Here is a 19391-nt window from a genome sequence, read left to right as displayed (position 1 = left end):
ACTAGCCCCTCCTGCACGGTTGGGGAGTTGGGGGAAGACGGGTGGGAAGTAGGTACCAGGGTGCATCTCAGATGCCCTCCGAGTCTAAGGATTTAGCCATCTGCCTCTGAAACCCCTGTGGTTGCCGGGCGTCGTCAAGTCCTGCCTTCCAAGGCACAGGGTCTGGCCTGGGCCGTCCCACCGCCACCAGCTCCCGCTGCTCCCCTAGCCCAGCGTGGTCGATTCTGTCTTCCCGGAGCCCCAGCCCCAACTCTGCCTCCCCGAGACATGGGCTTAGGGAGGGAAACCGGTTCCCGGGTCCGTCTCCCGCCGCAGCCGTCCAGCCTGCGCCCGCTGCGTGGGAGCTGGAAGGCGAGACTCCGCAGACGGCGGGCTCCGCGTCCCTCTGCTCCGGCGGGCGCGTCTCCTCCAGCTGGTCGGGCCGCTAGGCTGCCGCCGTCGCCCAGCTCGCGGTGCCAGCTCCCTTGCTCCACGCCCTGCTCCCAGGCTCCGTGCCCTCGCAGTTGAAGGGACTGGGGGCGGCAGGGCGGATGCGGACATCTGGGAAGCGAGGAGAATCCTCGTTCTCCGGGCGTCCCCCTAAACCGGGTCCAGGGTCCCCTTCCCCGCCCCCTGCGCAGGTGTGAGCGCGCGAGTGTACGCCTCGGCGGGCGTGAGTGTGAAGTGTGTGTGCGCGGGGGAGTGCGCGGAGGGAGCGCGGGCGGCGGGCGGCGCGGGAGGCGGGAGGCGGGAGGCAGGGCGCGGGGAGGGGGCTGGGAGGGAGTGTGTGCGCGCGTGCAACTCCACTCCGGGGCTTTGTGCGAGCCCGGGCGATAGCATTGGCGGCGGCTGGAGGAGGAGCGGCCGGAGACGCGTGCAGCCCGCCCGCCAGCGCCCGGCAGCCGGGGCAGGTGGGAGCCCGCGCGGGAGCCGAGCCGACGCGAGCCGGAGCGGAGTCCGAGCGGAGCCCGAGCGCAGCCCGGGCGGAGCCCAGGAGCCTCGCTCGCGGGCGACCCGTGGGCAGCAGCCGGGCGGGGCGGGCGCCGGCGGGGCGGCCCCCCAGTAAGATGTGCGCGGCGCCGCGGGGCGCCCCCCACTCGCAGCGGCGCTCGGGAGCCGGGCAGCTGGGCCAGGCGGCGCCTCGGGGGCTGCTGCGCGCCCGCGCCTAGAGCTGCCGCCCCAGGGAGCCCGCCACGGCCGCGCCCCGGGCACGCTCGGCGGCGCCCAACGATGACCGCTCCCTGGCGGCGCCTCCGGAGTCTGGTTTGGGAATACTGGGCCGGGCTCCTCGTGTGCGCCTTCTGGATCCCGGACTCGCGCGGGATGCCCCACGTCATCCGGATCGGTAAGGGCTCCCTGGAGCCGGGGTCTCTGTGCGCCCGGGCGGGGGCGGCAATGGGGAGCCAACGAACGCGATCCCAAGAGATTTTTCCCGATCTCTCCGGGCCGCCGGGGCCGGGTGACCACCGGGAGCTCGGCCCGGTCAGGGCAAAGTTCCAAAGCCGGGGGTCACGGGCCCTACTTAGTGGGGAGGAGACAGCCGGGCCGCGGCGGGCGAGGGGCCCTTGGAGCGCTCGTGAGAGGCCAGACCTGGCGGAGAGGAGCGAAACGTTCCAGCCCCAACCCGAGTGGAGGGCTCATTTCCCGGCCACTGCCGTCACGACCGGCCACAGACCGAGTTCTGGGAGCGGGCTTCTCCGCGGAGCGGGAACCCTGGGGGAAGGCGCCAACTTCTCTTTCCTCCTCGCTCCCGGCAGGCCCCCGCCCCCACCTGGGGAACAGCTCCAGCGGCCGCGGCGGGGACGCGAGGGACGGCTTCGCAGGACGGAGGAGGGGTGGGCGGCGGGTCTCTCCTCCCGGCGGCCGCCCTCGGCCTCGGGGGTGCCCCATCCAGCCCGGTGGCTTGGGGGAGGGGAGGGGCAGCCCCGGCCGGTCGCTCTTGCGTTCCCTCGCGGCTGGGGGGGAAGGGGGGGTGAAGGAAGCCACGGAGGCTGCCCGCCGCGGCAGGGAATGTGGCGGGAGGGATGCGAGCGGTTTATAAAGTTAGCCGAAATCCCTCCGCAGCTGGCGGCGGCTGGCGGGGTTGCGCGCGGCTTTCCGGGGCTGCCGCGTCTCCGCTCTCTTCTCGCCGGAGACTCCTACTCCGGGCTTTAACTTTGTTGTGGCCGCCCGAGGCACCCTGTAGGCAGCGCTCTGGGCAGTGCGGGAGACCCTGCGGGGCCCAGGCCCGCGCCCGCCAGGGCTGGGCCCGGCCTGGCCACGCGGGAGCCTGCCGCCAGGCCGGAGACTTGGGCCTCCTGGGTTCGCGAGGCGCCACCACCAGCATCTGGCACAGGGCGGGCAGAGCTCTGCTGAGCCAGGGCCACCTTCCCCCCTTGTGGCTCTTCTCCAGGAGAGGACTGCTAGAGGCTTGAGGGGATGCAGGGAACCGAGGTCGGGCTTGGTTTCCGTACTTGAGGTTTTCCTAGGAGGTGGTCAGGAATCGGGGGGTTGAGGGGTACGTCTTCGTGGTTCGCTCCTGGATACCACAACCTCTGGAACTCAGTATCCGGGTGGGGGTAGTGCGCGGTGCTCAGCGCTGCCCACGCTGGGGTCTTTGAGTCCATGCCCGGGACCCTGGCAGACTCACACCCCGAGTCAGAAGAGGCACAGGAGGCAGAGGAGTCCAGGCACGGGACTCTAGGGACATCCCTCACGGTCAGGCTTAACCCGTTGCAGCCCAGGCTGCTCTTGGCAAGCCAAGCAACGTCTTGTATCTGCTTTTTTGCCTGCCCCAGCTCCCTGTTTGGTTAGCATTCCAGGGGCAGGCACAACCTTAGTACTGGGCCAGCACTTCTTTCATTCCCTCCTTCCTTCCCTGCTTTTTGGGGGCCTACGCGGAAGAGTGCCCTTGAGAGAAAGGAGAGGGGCCCCAAAAGGTACTCTGTGCTCGTCCCACGCGTTGCAGTTTCCTTTCCTCTGCACGCGGGGAGCTGGGTATGCTCCCAGCCTAGCTTCAGGGGTGGAGGTTTTTGGGGCCCCAGGAAGTCAGGAGAAGGTGAGGACAGCCCCAGAAGGATGAGCTAAGGAGGGGCAGGATGGTGTGTCCTTAGCTGCCCCCTCTTACTGTGAAATTGACTTCACTGGGGGCTCTTCACTGCTCTGAGGGGAAGCCCCAGCCTGCCTGCCCTTTCTTGGGTTCATGTTGTAATAATGCAATTAAGGATGGCAAAGCCCTCCTCTCTTCTAATCTTCTTTGTATTAAGCCCCAGGATTAATTAGCATGTCGGCCCAAGCCATTTATATCAGAGAGCCCTGCCCCATTTGATTCCCAGCCCGAGGACTGGGGTGCTGTGTGGATGCCAAACGTGACCGCCGGAGCTGTGCCAGCTTAGATGGAAGATGGGAAGGCTCCAAGGCCTCTGGGCTTCTCTGGAGCTTCCTAGGGAGCTGAACTTCCATCCTTGGGAGTCCGGGCTGGAGCCTTAGCTGGGGCCAGGGAAGCACAGTGGACATGGGCGGGCCCATGCGCGCGGGAGCGCACACACACGCGCGCGCGTGCGTACACACACACACACACACACTTATGCAGAACCTAAACACACTGCCTTGGCTGGGTCCCCCACCATCTCCCTTTTCTGATCCACCCGTGGGATTCCAGGGTTTTCTGCCTGAGGCTGCAGGAATTGAGGTCCTGGAAATGGGGTTCGGGAGTATGCTGGGTGCTTTGTGGTTCCCGAGATTCGTGCCTGAGCTGGCTGTTCCTGGAGCCGAATTCTCCAGCAGGCAGGCATCCTCAAACACCAGCTTGGGAGAGGGTTTTCCTGCAGGTGTGTGAGGGGCTCTCTGGGCTGGGAGCAGTGTACCCGCCCCCTCTCTTTGTGCCTTTTTTGGGGGCTGAAATTTCCTCTTAGACAAGGAGATGGATAGCTCAGCGGTGTGACAGAGTGTTCAAACAATCCGTCTTGAATAGATGAATTGCATTGCTCTGTCTTTTTGTAATTGTGTCTATCAGAGGGAGAGGTCAAGGCATTGATTGCTTGGATGGTTTGCAAGTAACAAAGGAGAGCGAGGGAGAGAGCGAGGGAGAGAGAGTAATTGGATTGTAGTCTGCGGGAAAAAATGATCATTGATTATTTTATATGAATACGTGAAAGATGTATCTGCGTGTGATTATCAAGTGTTGCTCATTGAAGGTTTTCAAGGCATGTTGTTCGGCATTTTATTATTACTCTTATCATCGTTATTATTGTTGGGATGGATTCTGGTCTTAACTCATGGGAAGCAGTTTAATGCATGGATCATCTCAGCCAGATGGGCTTCAGTGACCTTTTGTGGGAACCTGGATTTCCTGGTTATATGACCTAGAAGCTGAAGTGGAGGGGCCCTAGGCTGGGAGCTAGGAGGCCTGGGTTTTCTGCTCTCTCTTCTGCCCGTTTACTGAGCCATTGTGGTCAAATCACACCGGTCCCCCCAACCTTGAGCCTCTGTTTCCCCATCTGTAAACCACCGTTGGATTGGCTGTGATGGTTTGGGATATTCTGTGGCTTCAAAGTTCCTTTTAGTGCAGACGGTGGGGACTGTCCGTGCCACTGTAGGTTTCATGGTTACACGAGGCTCCCTCGTATTACATGCATATGGTAGGATCGAGGGCCAGCTTGGAACTTGAAAAGGGAACCAGACAGTGGTGGCAGCAGCTGGGGAGCCCTGGTGGATGGTGATGATCTCTAGCCAGCCAGGGGGAGGTTGGGAGCCAAATGACTGCAGAGACATAAAGCAGGTGTATGTGTTGGGGATGGGGGTGGGGTAGAGAGGGAAGGACTGGCTCAGCTCTGGACTCTCTGAGCATCTACAGACAGCAGAACAGATGAGCCTCAAGACCCAGAACCTGGGCTGGGGGCGGGCGGGGGTGGCCAGCGGGCAGTCACAGCAGTCTCTCCCTGGGGAACGAGATCCCCCTCCCCCAGAGTTCCCCAACCAGCCCCGTCTTCATTGGTCTTCATTGTCTCCGATCAGTTCACCCAAACGGTCCTGACCATTCGTCTCCTGAGTTTGGGAGCCGTGTGTAAAACAATGAGGAATTTCTTACAGTGACTGGTGATGCGCTGAAACATTGCCGCCTTGTAGGAGCAGACAGAAGCTGAATGAAGATCAATAGGGCTTTCCCCCCTGGAAGTAAATAGCTTCAGACAAGACCTGGGAGTGGCCCGAGGGGCCTTGGAAGGCATTAACTTGAGCAATTTCTGCCTCCACTTTCCAGCCCAGCCGCTCCTGTCAGCCGGGGCTTCCCTCTTCCTCAAAGCTGGAGTTTAATTTCTTCTTGATGCCTGCCTCGCACTGCGCTAAACAGTCTTTTGACATCAGGATGAGCTGGGGGTTTTAGAGGTGGCTTCTGCAGGGTGAGCCAGGCACTGTGTCCTGACTAGGCTCCTCCAAGGTCATATGCATTCCCCTGTTGCTGGCCTGACAGCCAGTCCAGCCTGATGTGGTATTTTGAAAGGGCTTTGAGGGGCGGCCCTTTATCCCCCCCACCCTTTCAGGAATGCAAGGTTGCTTGGCTGCTTTTAGGGTCCTTTCTGGGGCCTGGGAGCCTCCCTGAGTCCTCCTGTTCCGGCAGGCACTCTCTGTCCCTGCTCTAGGAAACAACCCCCTCGCGGTGGGGGGATGCAAGGGGGCAGGAAGCACAGATTCCTCTGTGGACATCACAGCGCTCCCTCCTCTTGGGGGAGGCACGAGGCCATGTACAGGGAAGGTGGCAGAGGCTGCTTGGGGTGTGCTTGTCAGAGGAGACTTGGTGGTACTCAGCAGCTGGGTTTGTTTCTGATCTGCTGAGGCCAAGCCTCCTCCATTCTGCCAGAGACTGCTGCCCCTGCCTCCTGTGGCTTCAGCCCAAGCCGTGGACCCTCCAGAGGGAATGCAGAGAGGCGAGAGCCAGTGCTCCATTTGGCTGGGCAACAGCAGAGAGGACCGAAGTTCCGGGGACAGGGCTGGTCCTCCCGAGGCTGGTGTGATGGGGCTGGGGCTTTGGATGGATCGATGGGCCCAGGGCCTAGTGCAGACGGGGCTGGGGCTTGTTCGCCAGAATAGCTGTTCTCCCAAGTGCCCATTCCCCGACAGCAGCACCAGGGGGCAGTGTGCCTGTGTCGAGGTATCCCTGTGTCTCCTGCCTGGGACCCCACCTGGGTCGGGAGTGACATCAAAATAATGCACAGCAATGCGACAATAACAATGACCCCCACTTAAGAAGCGCTTACTAGGGCCAGGCACCGCGGTGTTTCACACGCTGACTAGTAATGCGGGCGCATAGTAAGTGCTCAGTAAATGCCGCTGCATTTCCCTCCCCCATCTTATTTAACCTTCACCGCCGTGTGGGCATCATTTCCATTTTGCAGTTGAGGAAACTAAGCTTGGCAAAGTCACTTGCACAAGCTCACACGGGCAGTGAGTGGTAGACGGATAAGAACTCCTGTCGGCCTGACTGCAGGGGTCCTGCGTGTTTGACGGTCCGTGAGGGCGGAGGACGAGGAAGCACCACCAGTTTGCACAGGTGCTGAATGGAGCACCCCCACCCCCACGGCTCTGGGCGCTGAGTGTGTCCTCACAGGGCTGGGCTGTGTTTGGCCCTGTGTTGGAGGTGGCTCTGTAGGTTCTGTGACATTTAACCCTGCCAGTGCCAGTTTTCAGAAGCAGATAGCCCTTGTTGATGAGCTGTGTGGCAGATACGCTTCCTGGACGGGAAAGGACGGATGGTCTTTCCCACCCTCCCACCAATAGACACACTGACTACATCTCACTTTGTCCGGGCTTCTGGACTCTGCCCAGTGCTTCCCTGGGAGCCTGAAATAAAGGATGAACTCTCCCTTGGATATGGCTGGTCCACCCATAGGAATCCTTCTGCTCCGGGGACTCCAGCCTACGTGTCCCCCTGGAAGCCACCGAGCTGTCCTCAAAGACATCGTCAGAGCCATGAGGGAAGGGCTCCATGTCTGTGCCTCGTCTTCGCCTCTGTCCTCATCAGCCAGTGACCTGGCCAGAGAAGGTGGTCGCGAATTGTTCTCTGTTCTTCTTTTTCCCCTCACCTCCCTTTCCCCTCCCCAATCCCATCCCCTCTCCCTTCCGACATCCTTTCCAGGCTAATAGGTTTTATGGTCATTTTATTTTTAAGCAAGAGTCACATTCTGCCCTTCCGAATAGAGCCTGCCTTGCCAGTCACTGAGACAGGTGGACAATCTGAGGCCACTGACGCTGGGCCCTGGAATATTTGTTGCTGTCTCAAAAGACACTGTGGTAGGGTGTGGGGACGTCGGTGCAGGAGCTGCTCAGTCCACCCTTCCCCATGCCACCTCTGGAAGAGCAAAGGCAAAATCAAATTTACTCTCCTTGTCCCTCATGTTCCTTCTTCTGGGGGACCCAGGAGGCTGGAATAATGGTGGCTTCCGGGACGGAACTGTTTTGGAAGTGGGCGGAAACTGCGTGCTGAGAGCCCCTAAAGAGGTGACAGATTTGGGATAAGCACAATCAGAGGGCTCATGGTATTTTCCAGGACCTCAGTTTCCCCTTCTGTAAAAATGGGGGCGATACTGTCTGCCTCACAGAGCCAAACAGGTACGACATCTTTCCAGAAAAGCTTAAGTGCTGTCCAAAGATCAGCATTTCTTCTTGTTGTTGTTTGGAGGGTCTGACACCAGCACAGGGCCAGCACCGGGGTGAGGTGAGCGAGGCAGCTAGGGAGCAGAGTTGAAGCAGGCTCTCTAGTGGTGACCCTGCATTCGCACGACTGACCACGAGAGCAGGCGCTTCCTTAAATGTTGTGACCCTAAATGCCTCATTGGCCTGGACCAGTACCTGTGTTTGCTCATGGAGTCACTGTTTTCTTCTGCTTCTCTTTGTGCCCCAGAGACGAAATCCTACCTGAGTGTGATTGGGAGTGGGGACACTGGGTCGAGGGCCAAGGGGTTGGGCTTGAGGACCACAGGCCATTCTGATTTGGCTTTCGTTCCCCTTCGGCCACCTTTTATAGGCAGCACAGAGCACTCCGCCCCGCCTTGCCTCATTTTATTTCCTTTGGAGTTATGTCCAGGGTCCCACTGCCTTTTACTCCAAACCTGGCCCTCCCCTCTCCCCAAAGCTCACTTTCCCATGTCCCCCTCCTTGTTTCCTTGGACCTCTGTGCCTTGTTTACTAATGCTGGTTGGCCTTGGCTGTAGTTGTGCTTTGTGGGTTTGTCTAGGGCTTTCTCTAGTGCATGCGTGTCCTGCCTCCCCCGTTAGGCCAGAAGCTGCTCCAGAGTGTGTAAGGCCAGCTCCCCCCGCATCATTACCAAGAGGCAGAATGAATTTTTGCGAGGGAACCAAATAATATATTTCATTGATTCTAGGATGGACTTTCCTCCTCTCCCTTCTCTGAAGTCAGTACGTGTCTCACGTGTCGTAGCTGGGGTTGCCTACAGGATGTTTTCTTTTTTGGCACCTCAACACGTAATGGCATGGCTTGGGTTTGATGAACTGTGGTGGACGTGAGTTAGACCGCGCGTCTCACATGTCTGCACCGCGTGACCTTGGACGTGTCACTTTACCCCTGGGTCTCCGTTTTCTCATTTTAAGATAGAAGTATTAGGATTAAGTGAGACTACATTCAGATGTTTTTGACCTGCAAAAATTTCCTGTGGCCGAACCTTAGAGTATCGTCTTCACAGAGTCAGTGCGGGGATTAAAGATGATAAAGTGTATGAAGCTCTTTGCGCAGTGCTTGATGTTTAATAAATGCTGGGAGAGAAAGGATTCTCCAAGGTTGGAGGCCATGTCCCTGCCATCAGACTGTGAGCTCTGAGGCTGTCTGCTTCCTGCGTACCCTGTGCCAACCCTGGTGCCCAGTACTCCGTGCCGCTCAATACCGGGCATTTATTTACCCATTGCCCACACACCCACATGCCCCGTAGTGGAAATGGTAGGGTCAGGCTGCCTGTGACAATTATCCACCACATTAGGGGGAGAGAGAGGTGCCCTCTGGGATGCTTCTGTGTGTCAGCTCCCAGACTCCTCCTGGCCTGCTATTTATCACATACCTGCAGCCCATGGGATGCTGGTTCTTCCTCCCAGGTGCAGTGTTTTAGCTGAAATGCATTTTGCATGTATTCAGGACCGAGGAGACCCTGGTTGTGGGATGCTCTTTGGGGACTGATCCAGAGAATCCTTGTCAGTCCTTCTTGGATGTAGAGTTCAGTCTTGCTTCTTGGGCAGGCTAGTATGGCCCAGAGAGGGTCTGCGGCTAGAGGCTGGGCCCCAGGGGATAGAGACCGCTGGCTCTGCTGGGAGACATCAAGTAATGAGGCCACGGCAAGAGCTGGGGAGGAGAGAGTCCCCATGGTGATCATACAGATCGGAGATAATGAGATGGAGTGAGATCCGGGGGGAGTGGCAGCTTCGACTCCAAATCCTTTGGTGCCATGCTGAATGGTGGTTAAGGAAGGCAGGGGAAAAAAGGGAGCGAGAAGGAGCTAAGATTCCAGTTTGTGTGAAGAGGGTTCCGATCCATAGGAGACAATTAAGCCTTGCGCTATTAAAGGGACTGATGCAGACAGGCTGCCGATGGAAGGGGGTTTATAGAGTTCTCAGAACAACTGCAGGGATGAGCTCTTTAAATATGGGAACGAGGGAGACTTCTGCAAAGCCTTCCTGCATCTGCTTTGCAGAACTGAAATATGCTATTCCAAAAAGCCTGCCCAATTGGGCGGAAAAGCAGGAGCAGGGAGCCAAGGACTTCCCAGGGCTCCACGCATCACATTTCCTATCTGTGGTGGAGAATCACAGAATCTAGGCTGAAAAGGACCCCAGGGGTCATTCTTAGGCCTCTGGTTCTCAACCGGAGCCTTGCACCAAAATCACCTGGAATGCTCATTAAACTACAGATTGCTGGGCACCCGCAGAGCTTCTCATTTGGTAGGTCTGGGATGAGACCTGGGATTTTACACTTTTGACAGGTCCCCAGATAATGCTGATGCTGCTCCTCTGGGCACTACCCTTTGAGGACCACTGTTCTCAGTCACTGGAGGGACCTTCCCCTAACCCCCCTTATAGGTGGATATCTGGTCTCTGATTGAACATCACCCGAGATAGGAAGCTTACTACTTTTGACCCTCTTTTGTTCTTTACTGCGAATGTTTCGGCTGACTCCAATCTTTGTTGCAAATACCCACCCACCCCCCAAAACTTGTCTCCCTGCAGTCCCAGGGAAGGCGATAGAACTTGGATGTTGGGAGTATAGGTTCTGAGATCCATCTGTCTGAACTTAAACCTTTTCCCCCGTCCAGGCTCTGGCACTTGGGATAAGTCACTTAACCTTCGATTTCCTCACCTGCAAAATGGGGATAATAATAATATATTTGGCCGCGTGGGCTCATTGTGAGAATTAGTATGCCTGGTAGAAGAGCAGCTTTCAATGCACTTTTACAATCTAGCATGTGGATAAGTTCACAGATTCTGGAATCTGCTGGCCTGAGTTTGAGGCCTGCCTCCATCACTTCCCACCTGTGTGATCTTGGGCAAATTTATCTAATAATAATAACGATGATGATGATGATGATGATGATGATAATGGTATCTGCCTCACAGGGTTGTTATAAGGATTAAATGAATTAATGCATATGAAGTGTTTAGGCCACAGCCATGGGAAGCACTCAACAAATGGTGTCCATTATTCTTATGGTACAATAGCCATGCTCACTGGTTCTGGTTCTGGTCTGCTCCCTATGCTCCCATGCAACCCTACGGAAATATAAAGGCATTTCTCCCAATTAGAGATGCTCAGTTCTTCCCACCAGGCGTTGAGAGCTAAGCTAACCCCAGTGCTGCTTGTGTGTTACACCCAGTGAGTGCCTGGCTTCCTCGGACCTCAGCTTCGGTGTCTCCTTGTACAGCCCAGGCCAGTTCAGCCTTCTCAGCAGCTACTTCACTTTGCCGAGTTAGACTGAGCTGGCGGTCTCTTGAGATCCCCTGGTCTTTTTCACAGGCATCGCTGCTGATCTATAACTTCTCTCATCTTCCCTTTGGCAGTTGATCTTTTGAGCCTAAAGGCAGGACCTGTCATTTATCCTCAGTAAATCCCACCATGGAACCTTCAGGCAGTTATTCTTGCTCGTTGTTCCTGGACCACCAGAGCCTGCTTCTGGTTCAACATCCTCAGGAAGTAGGCATGGATTTCACCTGGCCTCCCTCTGGGGGGTCTGTGGTGGACAGGTTAAGTGGTTATTGGCCTACACTACGGTGGGGGCTGGGAATTGCTGCTCTGGACAGTGTAGCTTTTGTGGCTCCTCTTCCATTGTTTGCCTTGCTCCGTGCCATCTGAGCTTGAGATGAGCCCGCCTTCCCTCCCTTCAGCTATTTCTGCCATTGACGCATTAGGCAGGAAATGACCAACGTCAGAGTCTGTTGGCTTAATTCAGTAATCATGGATCCACGATCCTATACTTTAACCCGCTTCAAAACCCCACTAGCTTCCTTATACCTTCAGGCCCTTTAGGACATGCCCCGGTTGGCAGACCTATACTGCATCCCTCCTTGCCTCATACACACTCTGCGCTCCACTATACTGAACACCCAAGTCCCCAGGAGGCACCGTGCCTTCCCTCACACCCTGGGGCCTCCACTCTTGTTATTCTTTGCAGACAACTTCTAGTCATCCTTCAGGTTTCAGCAAACGTGTCTTTTCCTCCAGGAAGCTTTTCTTCATGTCTGCCCACTTCTTTGGGCCCCCACAGCACCCTGTATTTCCCTTATCGTAGCACTTATTATATAAGCAGGGACCCCGATGACTTATTCACCACTTCATCTGGTGCGCCTAGCACAGTGGATGGCACATAGTAGGTGATTAATAACTGTTGAATAAATGAATGCATTGATGAATACAGTCATTTGAGTAGAAGTCCACACTCCTGCCCTGTTACTCAGTTCAACATTTTTTCCATCTGGTCAACAAGATTTCATGAAAGGCATTGTTAGAGCCTTCTACAAAGTCAAAGTTCTAATGATGTCTGTGGTGTTCTGACACATGGATTCAACAGCTTCTATACCAAGACTTTTTCCACGTAGTAGCTTGGGCAGAACTGGAATATTCAGGGGAGTGGGTCCTTCGTTCCCGGGACTAGATTGGTCTTCATATCCATTGTTTGGTTCATACCGTGATGATTCTCCTCGTGGGAGACACAAGGTGTCTGTTTCCAGAAGAAACTGAAGAAGGGCTCGTGGTCCTCCTGTCTTCCTGACCTCACCTGTTTCTCCTTCCCACTTGCCCCTAAGCATCCCTGCTGCTCCCTTGGGTTGTTGAACCCAGCAAGAGAACTTCTGCTAGTCATCCTTAACAGGCTGGCCACTTAGGACAGCTGCTAGACAGGGATGTTTTGCCACTTACACTGTGGCCAATTATAGGTCAGGCCTCTCTGTTTTCCATCGTCACCACATCACTTACTCCTGCAAGGATGTCTAGACAACAGGTCTACATGCCAGCTTTGTGTAAAGCAGAGGTGTTCAGGCTATATGGACAGTCAGCCTGGGGCATTTAGCCCTGGGGTTGAATGCATCATCTGCACTGGGTTCTTGAGAGTGTGAATGTGTATATTTCTATGTGTTTGTGTTATTTTAAGAAATGACCAGTTGGAGGTTTGCTTCTCTAGCACAGGCTTCCCAGGTTGTGTCTCAACAGCCATTCTTTACCCCAAGCCTGTTAAATGGATCAGTGGGAAACTGAAGACTTAAGTGTTGAAGTGACGGTCCCAATTCCTGACTGTGCTGATTGGTCTGCTGTATTTGTGTAGCTGAGAGTGAGGCCAGGGCAGGTTTGCAGTGAGGCCCTGGGCTTCCCCTCTTGAGCATGACAGAACCGGGCTCTGCCCTGAGGCCATGCCCTCCCTTCCTTGCTTCCCTCCCCAAGGAAACAGATGACACATTATGGGCAGAAAGAGCCTGTTGCCTACATGGCCATTTTTCCTGCCCAGTTTAATAGAGGTGACAGCCGTCTATTTTACTTGTCTCGTAACATTGAATCAGTAAATAAAATATGGGTGAACTCTCAGGTTTAGCTGAATTATGGCTGGTCCCTGGGGGTTGAGGGCTGGGGGAGAGCTGAGCAGAGAGGTTGAATCCCTGGCTTGTTGCAAGAGAACCTGAGCCTTGTGTCCTCCTGTGGCTCCAGGAAATCTTTCAGTGCTGAAGAAGGCCAGGCAGGGTCACCTTGTTAGACTATCTCCGAGTCCATGGAAGAACCGGAACACAACTGGGGGTCCCCCAAGTGTTGGAACTACAGGAGTACAGTACCTGTCCCTATTCTCCTCCTATCACAGATTAGGATACTGAGGACCAAATGGGGGACATGATTTGTGCTACATCCTTTGGGAAGCCATGGGAAAATCAGATGAAAACATGAGTCTCTGACCTCCACTATATTAAGAAAACTCAGTCTCTCTCTCTCTCTCTCTCTCTCTCTCTCTCTCTCTCTCTCTCACGCACACACACACACATACACTTGAAGCTTTACATTTTCAGTCTTGAGATACTAAATTTTTGTAATACTGAAAAACAGACCGATAAAACATTTTTCCACATTGAGGGAGAAGTACAAACCAGATTCGTGTGTGTTTAGAAAGGCTTGTAGATAACGGATCCACCCTATGAAGTTCCCACAAGGCCGGGGAGATTAAGGTTCACCCCTAATCTCTGTGTTCAGCACCACGGAGAGCAGTCAGGCGCTGTGGTAGTGAGTGGGCGCCATCTGCCCGCTGACTCCTCTGGCAGGGGTGATGTGGTTATTGCAAGGTCTTGCTAAACAGGCATTCTTTTTCAGAATGCTATTCCTCTAGGATTCTGGTGTTCGTAAACTGGACTGAGGTGTTTAGCAGGCACACGTAGGCTAGTGAGAACTATCGTTTGTGGTCGTTCAAATCAAGCAATTCACAGTAAAAAAAAATGAAGGCAACAGATAGAATTTGCTCATTCCCCCCCCCCCCCCACATAAATTGTGCCTAAGCCTTTGGTGCCTTGTACAGCTTGTCTGCCAGGGAGCAGTAGCAGATGACAAAACGAGTGAACATTTCTATTGTCAAATATCACACCCGATACCAAGCATCTTTGCTCAGCTTGTCAACATCATCTTTCACATTGCATTTGGTAAGTAGGCTTGTGTTATGTATTTTTATCCTGCTAAATGTGATTTCTTAAAAGTATTTTGTGTGTTATTATTTCCTGAGTTGTGGAACCCTGCATACCTATAATGGAGCCGTATTTCCTGCTAGTAAATAAAACGACTCTTCGTTCAGGTGATGGGAATGGAATGTGCCAGGGCTTTGTGGTTTTCCCCAAAGAACCCCAGCAGTACCAGGTGCTGTACCACCTGGATGTGTCTGGGAAGCCTTGTGATTGGCCTGGGTATTGACAAAGGTCTCTCCTAGATAGAAAGTCACTCCGAGTGGCCTCAGCATACCTCTGAGAGAGGGGTAGCTTGTGTCCATTACCAAGACACTCTGGGTTGGCCGGAACACCTGGTCTAGAAGCCAAAGAGCATAGGAACCTAAGAGTATTTGGATGATAGACTCCGAGGAACTGACACGTGCCTCTGAACACGGAGCAACATTTAAGTAAATAGGCTCCAAGGATGTAGGAGACAAGATGGCACCTTTCAGTCATACAGCAGAAAGATCTGGAATGGGCAGAGGGGAAGTGCGCTATGATACCAACAAAGCATGGCTCTTCAGGAGCCCTGGCTTGAGAGATCTCAGGAAGAAAGGATTGGTTTCTTTGCTGTTCCTGCTTGGGTTCAGAGAATCAGAAAAATCTGCTTTGGAAATGTGGCTATTTTTATGCTGTTTGTAATTTAGTGTTTATTTCCTGTCGTTTTCACATGGACTCTGGGCTGGCTCACTGATTCACCAAACATGGGTGGCGCGTCCACTCAGTGTACTGCAGAGTGCACAGGGAAGGGACTTGTGGAGGGCCTGGGGGCGTGAAGCAGCCTCCCTGGACCTAGTGGTAACTCAGTGGCCTCCTGCTAGGTCCATGTAGGTGACCTTCAGTGATAGCCATGGTTCCTTGAACAATCAGATATGTGCAGTTTGGACCAGAGCCCCACACTTGGATCTTTCTCATTCTCCTGGGTGCTGGGGAGGGGCACTGAGGCTCAGAGAGGAGAAGAAACAAGCTAAAAATCACACAGCAGAGCCAGCTGGGAAGCCATGTCTGTTCCCTTTCACCCTTTACTCCTCTGTTCTACTTGCCTTGCTGCTAAACCATATCACTCCTTCCACTGTTCTGAGAGCCCCCTCCTCCCGAGCTGTCACACCCTATCCTCGGGCCCCCGTCAGGGTTCATTTTGGCCAGTTGTCTGTCTCTTGTCAGAATGGAACCTTACGTTTTCTAGATGGGGCAGGTGAGTAAGTGTAAGTAAGGAGGAAAGGTAGGGGTAGGGACTAGTATCTGATTTTTGTCTCTGAAGAAGTGAGTCTGTCTCCTTTGGTGGAAGTTTTTCTCTCTGGCTGACTCACCTTCTTCCTGCTGCAATGTAAATCCATCTTGTCCATGACATGACATGGCCATTTGTGGAGTTTGGGAAGGAACATCTAGATTGGGAAACAGTAGGTTCGGGGAGTTCCTTTTCTAGGGCTGTAGCAAAGAAACTCTCAAACAATTAAGCTGAAATGGCTACACTGTCCCTCACATGGGCTCAGGCAGATTTATAAGATTTTCTTTTTTAAAAAATTGGGATTTTTTCCCCTGGAGACAATGATTTATGGAATAATCAATTTCTTTATCTACCTAATACATTGGAGCGATCCGTCCACGCAGGCATCAATCTCCCCCAGAGGCTGGAGAGGGCCAACAGCCTTTTGAGCCTGACTCACCCGGCAGAAGGTGGCTTTTTCTGTGAGCGACTTTGATCCCAGAGTCTGGCTCTGAGGCCCGCAGTAAGGAAGGTCTGGGGCTCCCGCAGCCCCACTCTTTGAGCAGAAATGCTAATGCTTTCTCCTGCTTGGTGTCAGCCCCACCTGGAGGGGAGTCAGGTCCAGCACTTGCTGGCCCCGTGGTACAGGTATGGAGGCTGAGATGAAGGTCAAAATCCAGAGCTTGGAGATGTGAAGGTAAGGGCTGTCATTCTCTTCATCTCTGAAGGCTGTAGTGTAGAAGGGGGAGCAAACCTGGCCTTAGAAGTCCCAGCGGAGAGAATTGGAGTCAGTGGGATGATGGTCCAAGGAGGCAGAATTTGGTTCAATGCCAGGCATCTCGTATTCAGTGCTATTTGAAGATTAAGTAAGATACCTCGGGAGTAGTGATCTTCCTGGTACGGGAGATAATCAAGAACACGTTGGCCAAGGATGTTCCCAGGGGACTCCGGGTTCCTTTCACTGTGAAACTCCAGGCATCCCCAGCCGTGATGCTACAAAACCCCAGAATTTCTAAGCTCCCCGAAAGGAGTGCGCCCGCCCTGGTTACACAAACTCCATGAACTCACAAACTCTGAGTTCAGAGTGGTGGCTGCAGCCAGCCCCAGGAAGGACCTGTCGATATTTTTGAGCAGTGTAATTCCAAATACACGGGAACTCCTGATGTCACGTAATTGGCACATCTCTCTGAGGTAGGTACGATTACCTTCTCGTGCAGTTGTAGAAACCGATGTGTAAAGGAGAATGGGTGGGTCCAAGGTCACACAGCTGGTTGGGGTAGAGCTTTGGCTCATTCAAACCAGCACCTCTTTACTCCATGAGCCTTTAGTGAGCACATACTGTGAGCACATACAGCCCTGTGCCAGGTGCTAGGACTACAAGGGGGAGCAAGACAGATACGCTTCTGGCCCTTACGGAGCTTGCATTCTGGCAGGACAGACATCAAGGAGTCACTACAAGTTCAAAGCGTGTTATAGAAGGGAAGCGCAGGCTGCCTGGGGGAACACCAGGAAGGGCTTCCCTGAAGAAGTGACATTTGGGCTGACACCCGGGGGAGAAGAAAGGGGCAGTGAGGTGAAGGTGCTGGGGAGGAGGGAGGCACGGGTTCTAGGTAGAGGGAGCAGCATGTTCAGACGCCCAAGGGGCAGACAGTTGTGTTAAGTTAAACCAGAAGAAACTGCCAGCTTTGTAGGTCAAACGTGGCCAAATACCAGCAGAATTGTATTTAAAAAAGCAAAAACAAAACAAAACTCAAGGAAGTCCAGTGTGAATAGAGCAGAGAGAGGGGGTATGGCAAGATAAGGCCTGAGTAGTGGGCCTCGAGCCAAGGTAAGGAGGCTGGACTTCATCCCAAGGGCACTGGGGAGACATGGAGGACTGTAGAAAGGGAGCAACCTTTGAAAAGTCATCCTGGTGGCTGTGTGGTGTGACTACATGGGGGTGAAAGTGGAAGCTGGGGGCCCATCAGGAAGCTGTTGAAGTAGTCCAGGTGAGAAAGGACAGCGAGACGGGCAGATGGCAGGTTAGTTCGGGACCAAGTGTCCAGGGTCCTTCTCAGAAGCCTGGCTCTTCCCTCTGCCCCAGGCCTGAGCACTGGAGGCCAGGCCATAATACCTGTGAGTGGACCGTCCCCAGAGCCATGTGCCTGTTTTCTGAGCCCTCCATCGATGGGTACCACATCTGGTCGTCTGAGAGCTCAGCTGGGCCTCCGGCCACATTTCATGGTTTCCCGGGTTGGCCGGGGAACCCTAGGTGAGTTCCGTCTCCTGCTGCACAAGGCAATGAGCCCTCCTTGGCAGGTGGGCCGCTCTCAGTCTCCTTCAGCAGGCAGGCGGGGCTTGCGGGTCAGACCTTCTGCAAGTGCTAGGTCTTTGTGACAACCTGTCTGAGAGGCTTCAGAAAGGAGCTCTTTGGGGGCACCTGGGTGGCTCAGTCGGTTAAGCGTCCGACTTCAGCTCAGGTCATGATCTCACGGCTCGTGAGTTCGAGCCCTGTGTCGGGCTGTGTGCTGACAGCTCAGAGCCTGGAGCCTGTTTCAGATTCTGTGTCTCCCTCTCTCTGACCCTCTCCCGTTCATGCTCTGTCTCTCTCTGTCTCAAAAGTAAATAAACGTTAAAAAAAGAAAGGAGCTCTGTGGCTGAGCTGAAACCCCTTCTCCCGCTGAGGAGGGAACCCTCCTTCTCCTTGGCAGAAGGTGGGAGGAGGGAGACCTCTGACCTGCAGGGCAGGCGCAGGGGTCGCTGCTGCCTAGGACTGCAGCATCAGGGGCGGGAGTGACAGCCCCACACAGATCTGGCTGGGCTGGGCTTCCCCTTGTGGTTTCAATTTCCAGCCCCCTGTGCTAACACAGTGTTACTGTGCTCATAGACGTAACAGTCGTGATGTGTTAGAGGCTTGCAGTGTGTCAGACACCGCAAAGAGCATCTTCCTGACATTCATTCACTTAATACAGCAAATCTGAGCAGTAGGAACTTTATCCCCACCTTATAGATGAGGAAAAGAACCTGGCATCACGCACGCGGCAAAAGCATTCAGAGATAGTAATTGACATCATCGCTGTCATCCATCATCATGGTCGCTGTTGGTTTAAATAATGGATGCAAAGACCTATCCCAGTACCTGGCGCAAAGTGGGTGCTCAGGGAGTATTTGTTGAACCTGTTTGTACAGATTCAGGCAGAAAATGGGGTGAGTGGCCTGGGTCAGGAGAGGGGAAAAGCTTGGGAAAGGGGTCTTCCCAGCTTCCTGGATCCCCGAGGATCTCTTGCTTCCATTCCCCTGGCTAGGCCTTTCTTAGCCTGGTCCCTCCCCTGTCGCCTGCTCCTCGCCCACCCCCCATTCTTCTAGGGAGGGCGCCGGATTCTCTGATGCCATTTCTTGGCAGCCGCAAGGGAAGCAGGGACAGCCTCCAGTGTCCCCCTGTCTTGGGAGGGAGTCGGTTGGAAGACCCTCCCATCGTTCAGGGCTTCACCCTCCGGTTGGCTCTGCTCTGTCCTCAGCCACTGGCAGCCGCTTCCCTCAGCCAGTCCAGTCAGGACTCCACAGAAACACCTCTTCACACACAGACCCGTTGTCAGCTCGAGGCAGGTGGTGAGGCTGTTTCTGACCCCGTGCTTCTTTCCACCTGAATGCCCTCCCCTCTTCTGCCGCATTTCTTTCTCATACTTCATGTTCTCTCATAGGCTCACCTCCTCCAGGAAGCCTCCTCTGATACACCCAGGCAGTGGTACAACCTTCCCTGAGCCTCCCGGAGCCTTGCTGCACCGTCCGTTGTTATAACACTTCTTGTGGGTGCAGAAATGATCTTCTTCCCCATCATGCCCCTGGTGACCCTAGAGCTCACGCTGAAGCTTGTGGAACCTCTTGGGTTTGCCTCCAACTAGTTGTTAATTTTTTTTTTATCCTGTTATTAAAACAACACCCATGACAACATCTTTTGATGGTTTACTCTCTTGGAGACAGACTTCTTAGCCTAGAATTTAAGGGATTCTCCTTCTGATCTCTTTTTCTAG

General features: G+C 54.4%; 1 protein-coding gene across 1 annotated transcript in view; it reads left to right on the top strand.

The window, feature by feature from the left end:
• The first annotated feature begins 830 nt into the window (after nt 1-830).
• Nucleotides 831-19391, top strand: part of GRIK3 (glutamate ionotropic receptor kainate type subunit 3) — a 229386-nt gene continuing 210825 nt past the window's right edge. The window contains exon 1 of the mRNA XM_027059631.2: nt 831-1324. Coding sequence (XP_026915432.1) covers nt 1210-1324 — 115 coding nt within the window. The 5' untranslated portion in view covers nt 831-1209. The remainder of the gene's footprint in view (nt 1325-19391) is intronic.

This window comes from Acinonyx jubatus, chromosome C1 (genome assembly GCF_027475565.1).
Source record: "Acinonyx jubatus isolate Ajub_Pintada_27869175 chromosome C1, VMU_Ajub_asm_v1.0, whole genome shotgun sequence".
Taxonomy (NCBI): Eukaryota; Metazoa; Chordata; class Mammalia; order Carnivora; family Felidae; genus Acinonyx; species Acinonyx jubatus.
The sequence above is the reverse complement of the archived record's forward strand: the minus strand, read 5'-3'. Positions and strand labels throughout refer to the sequence as shown.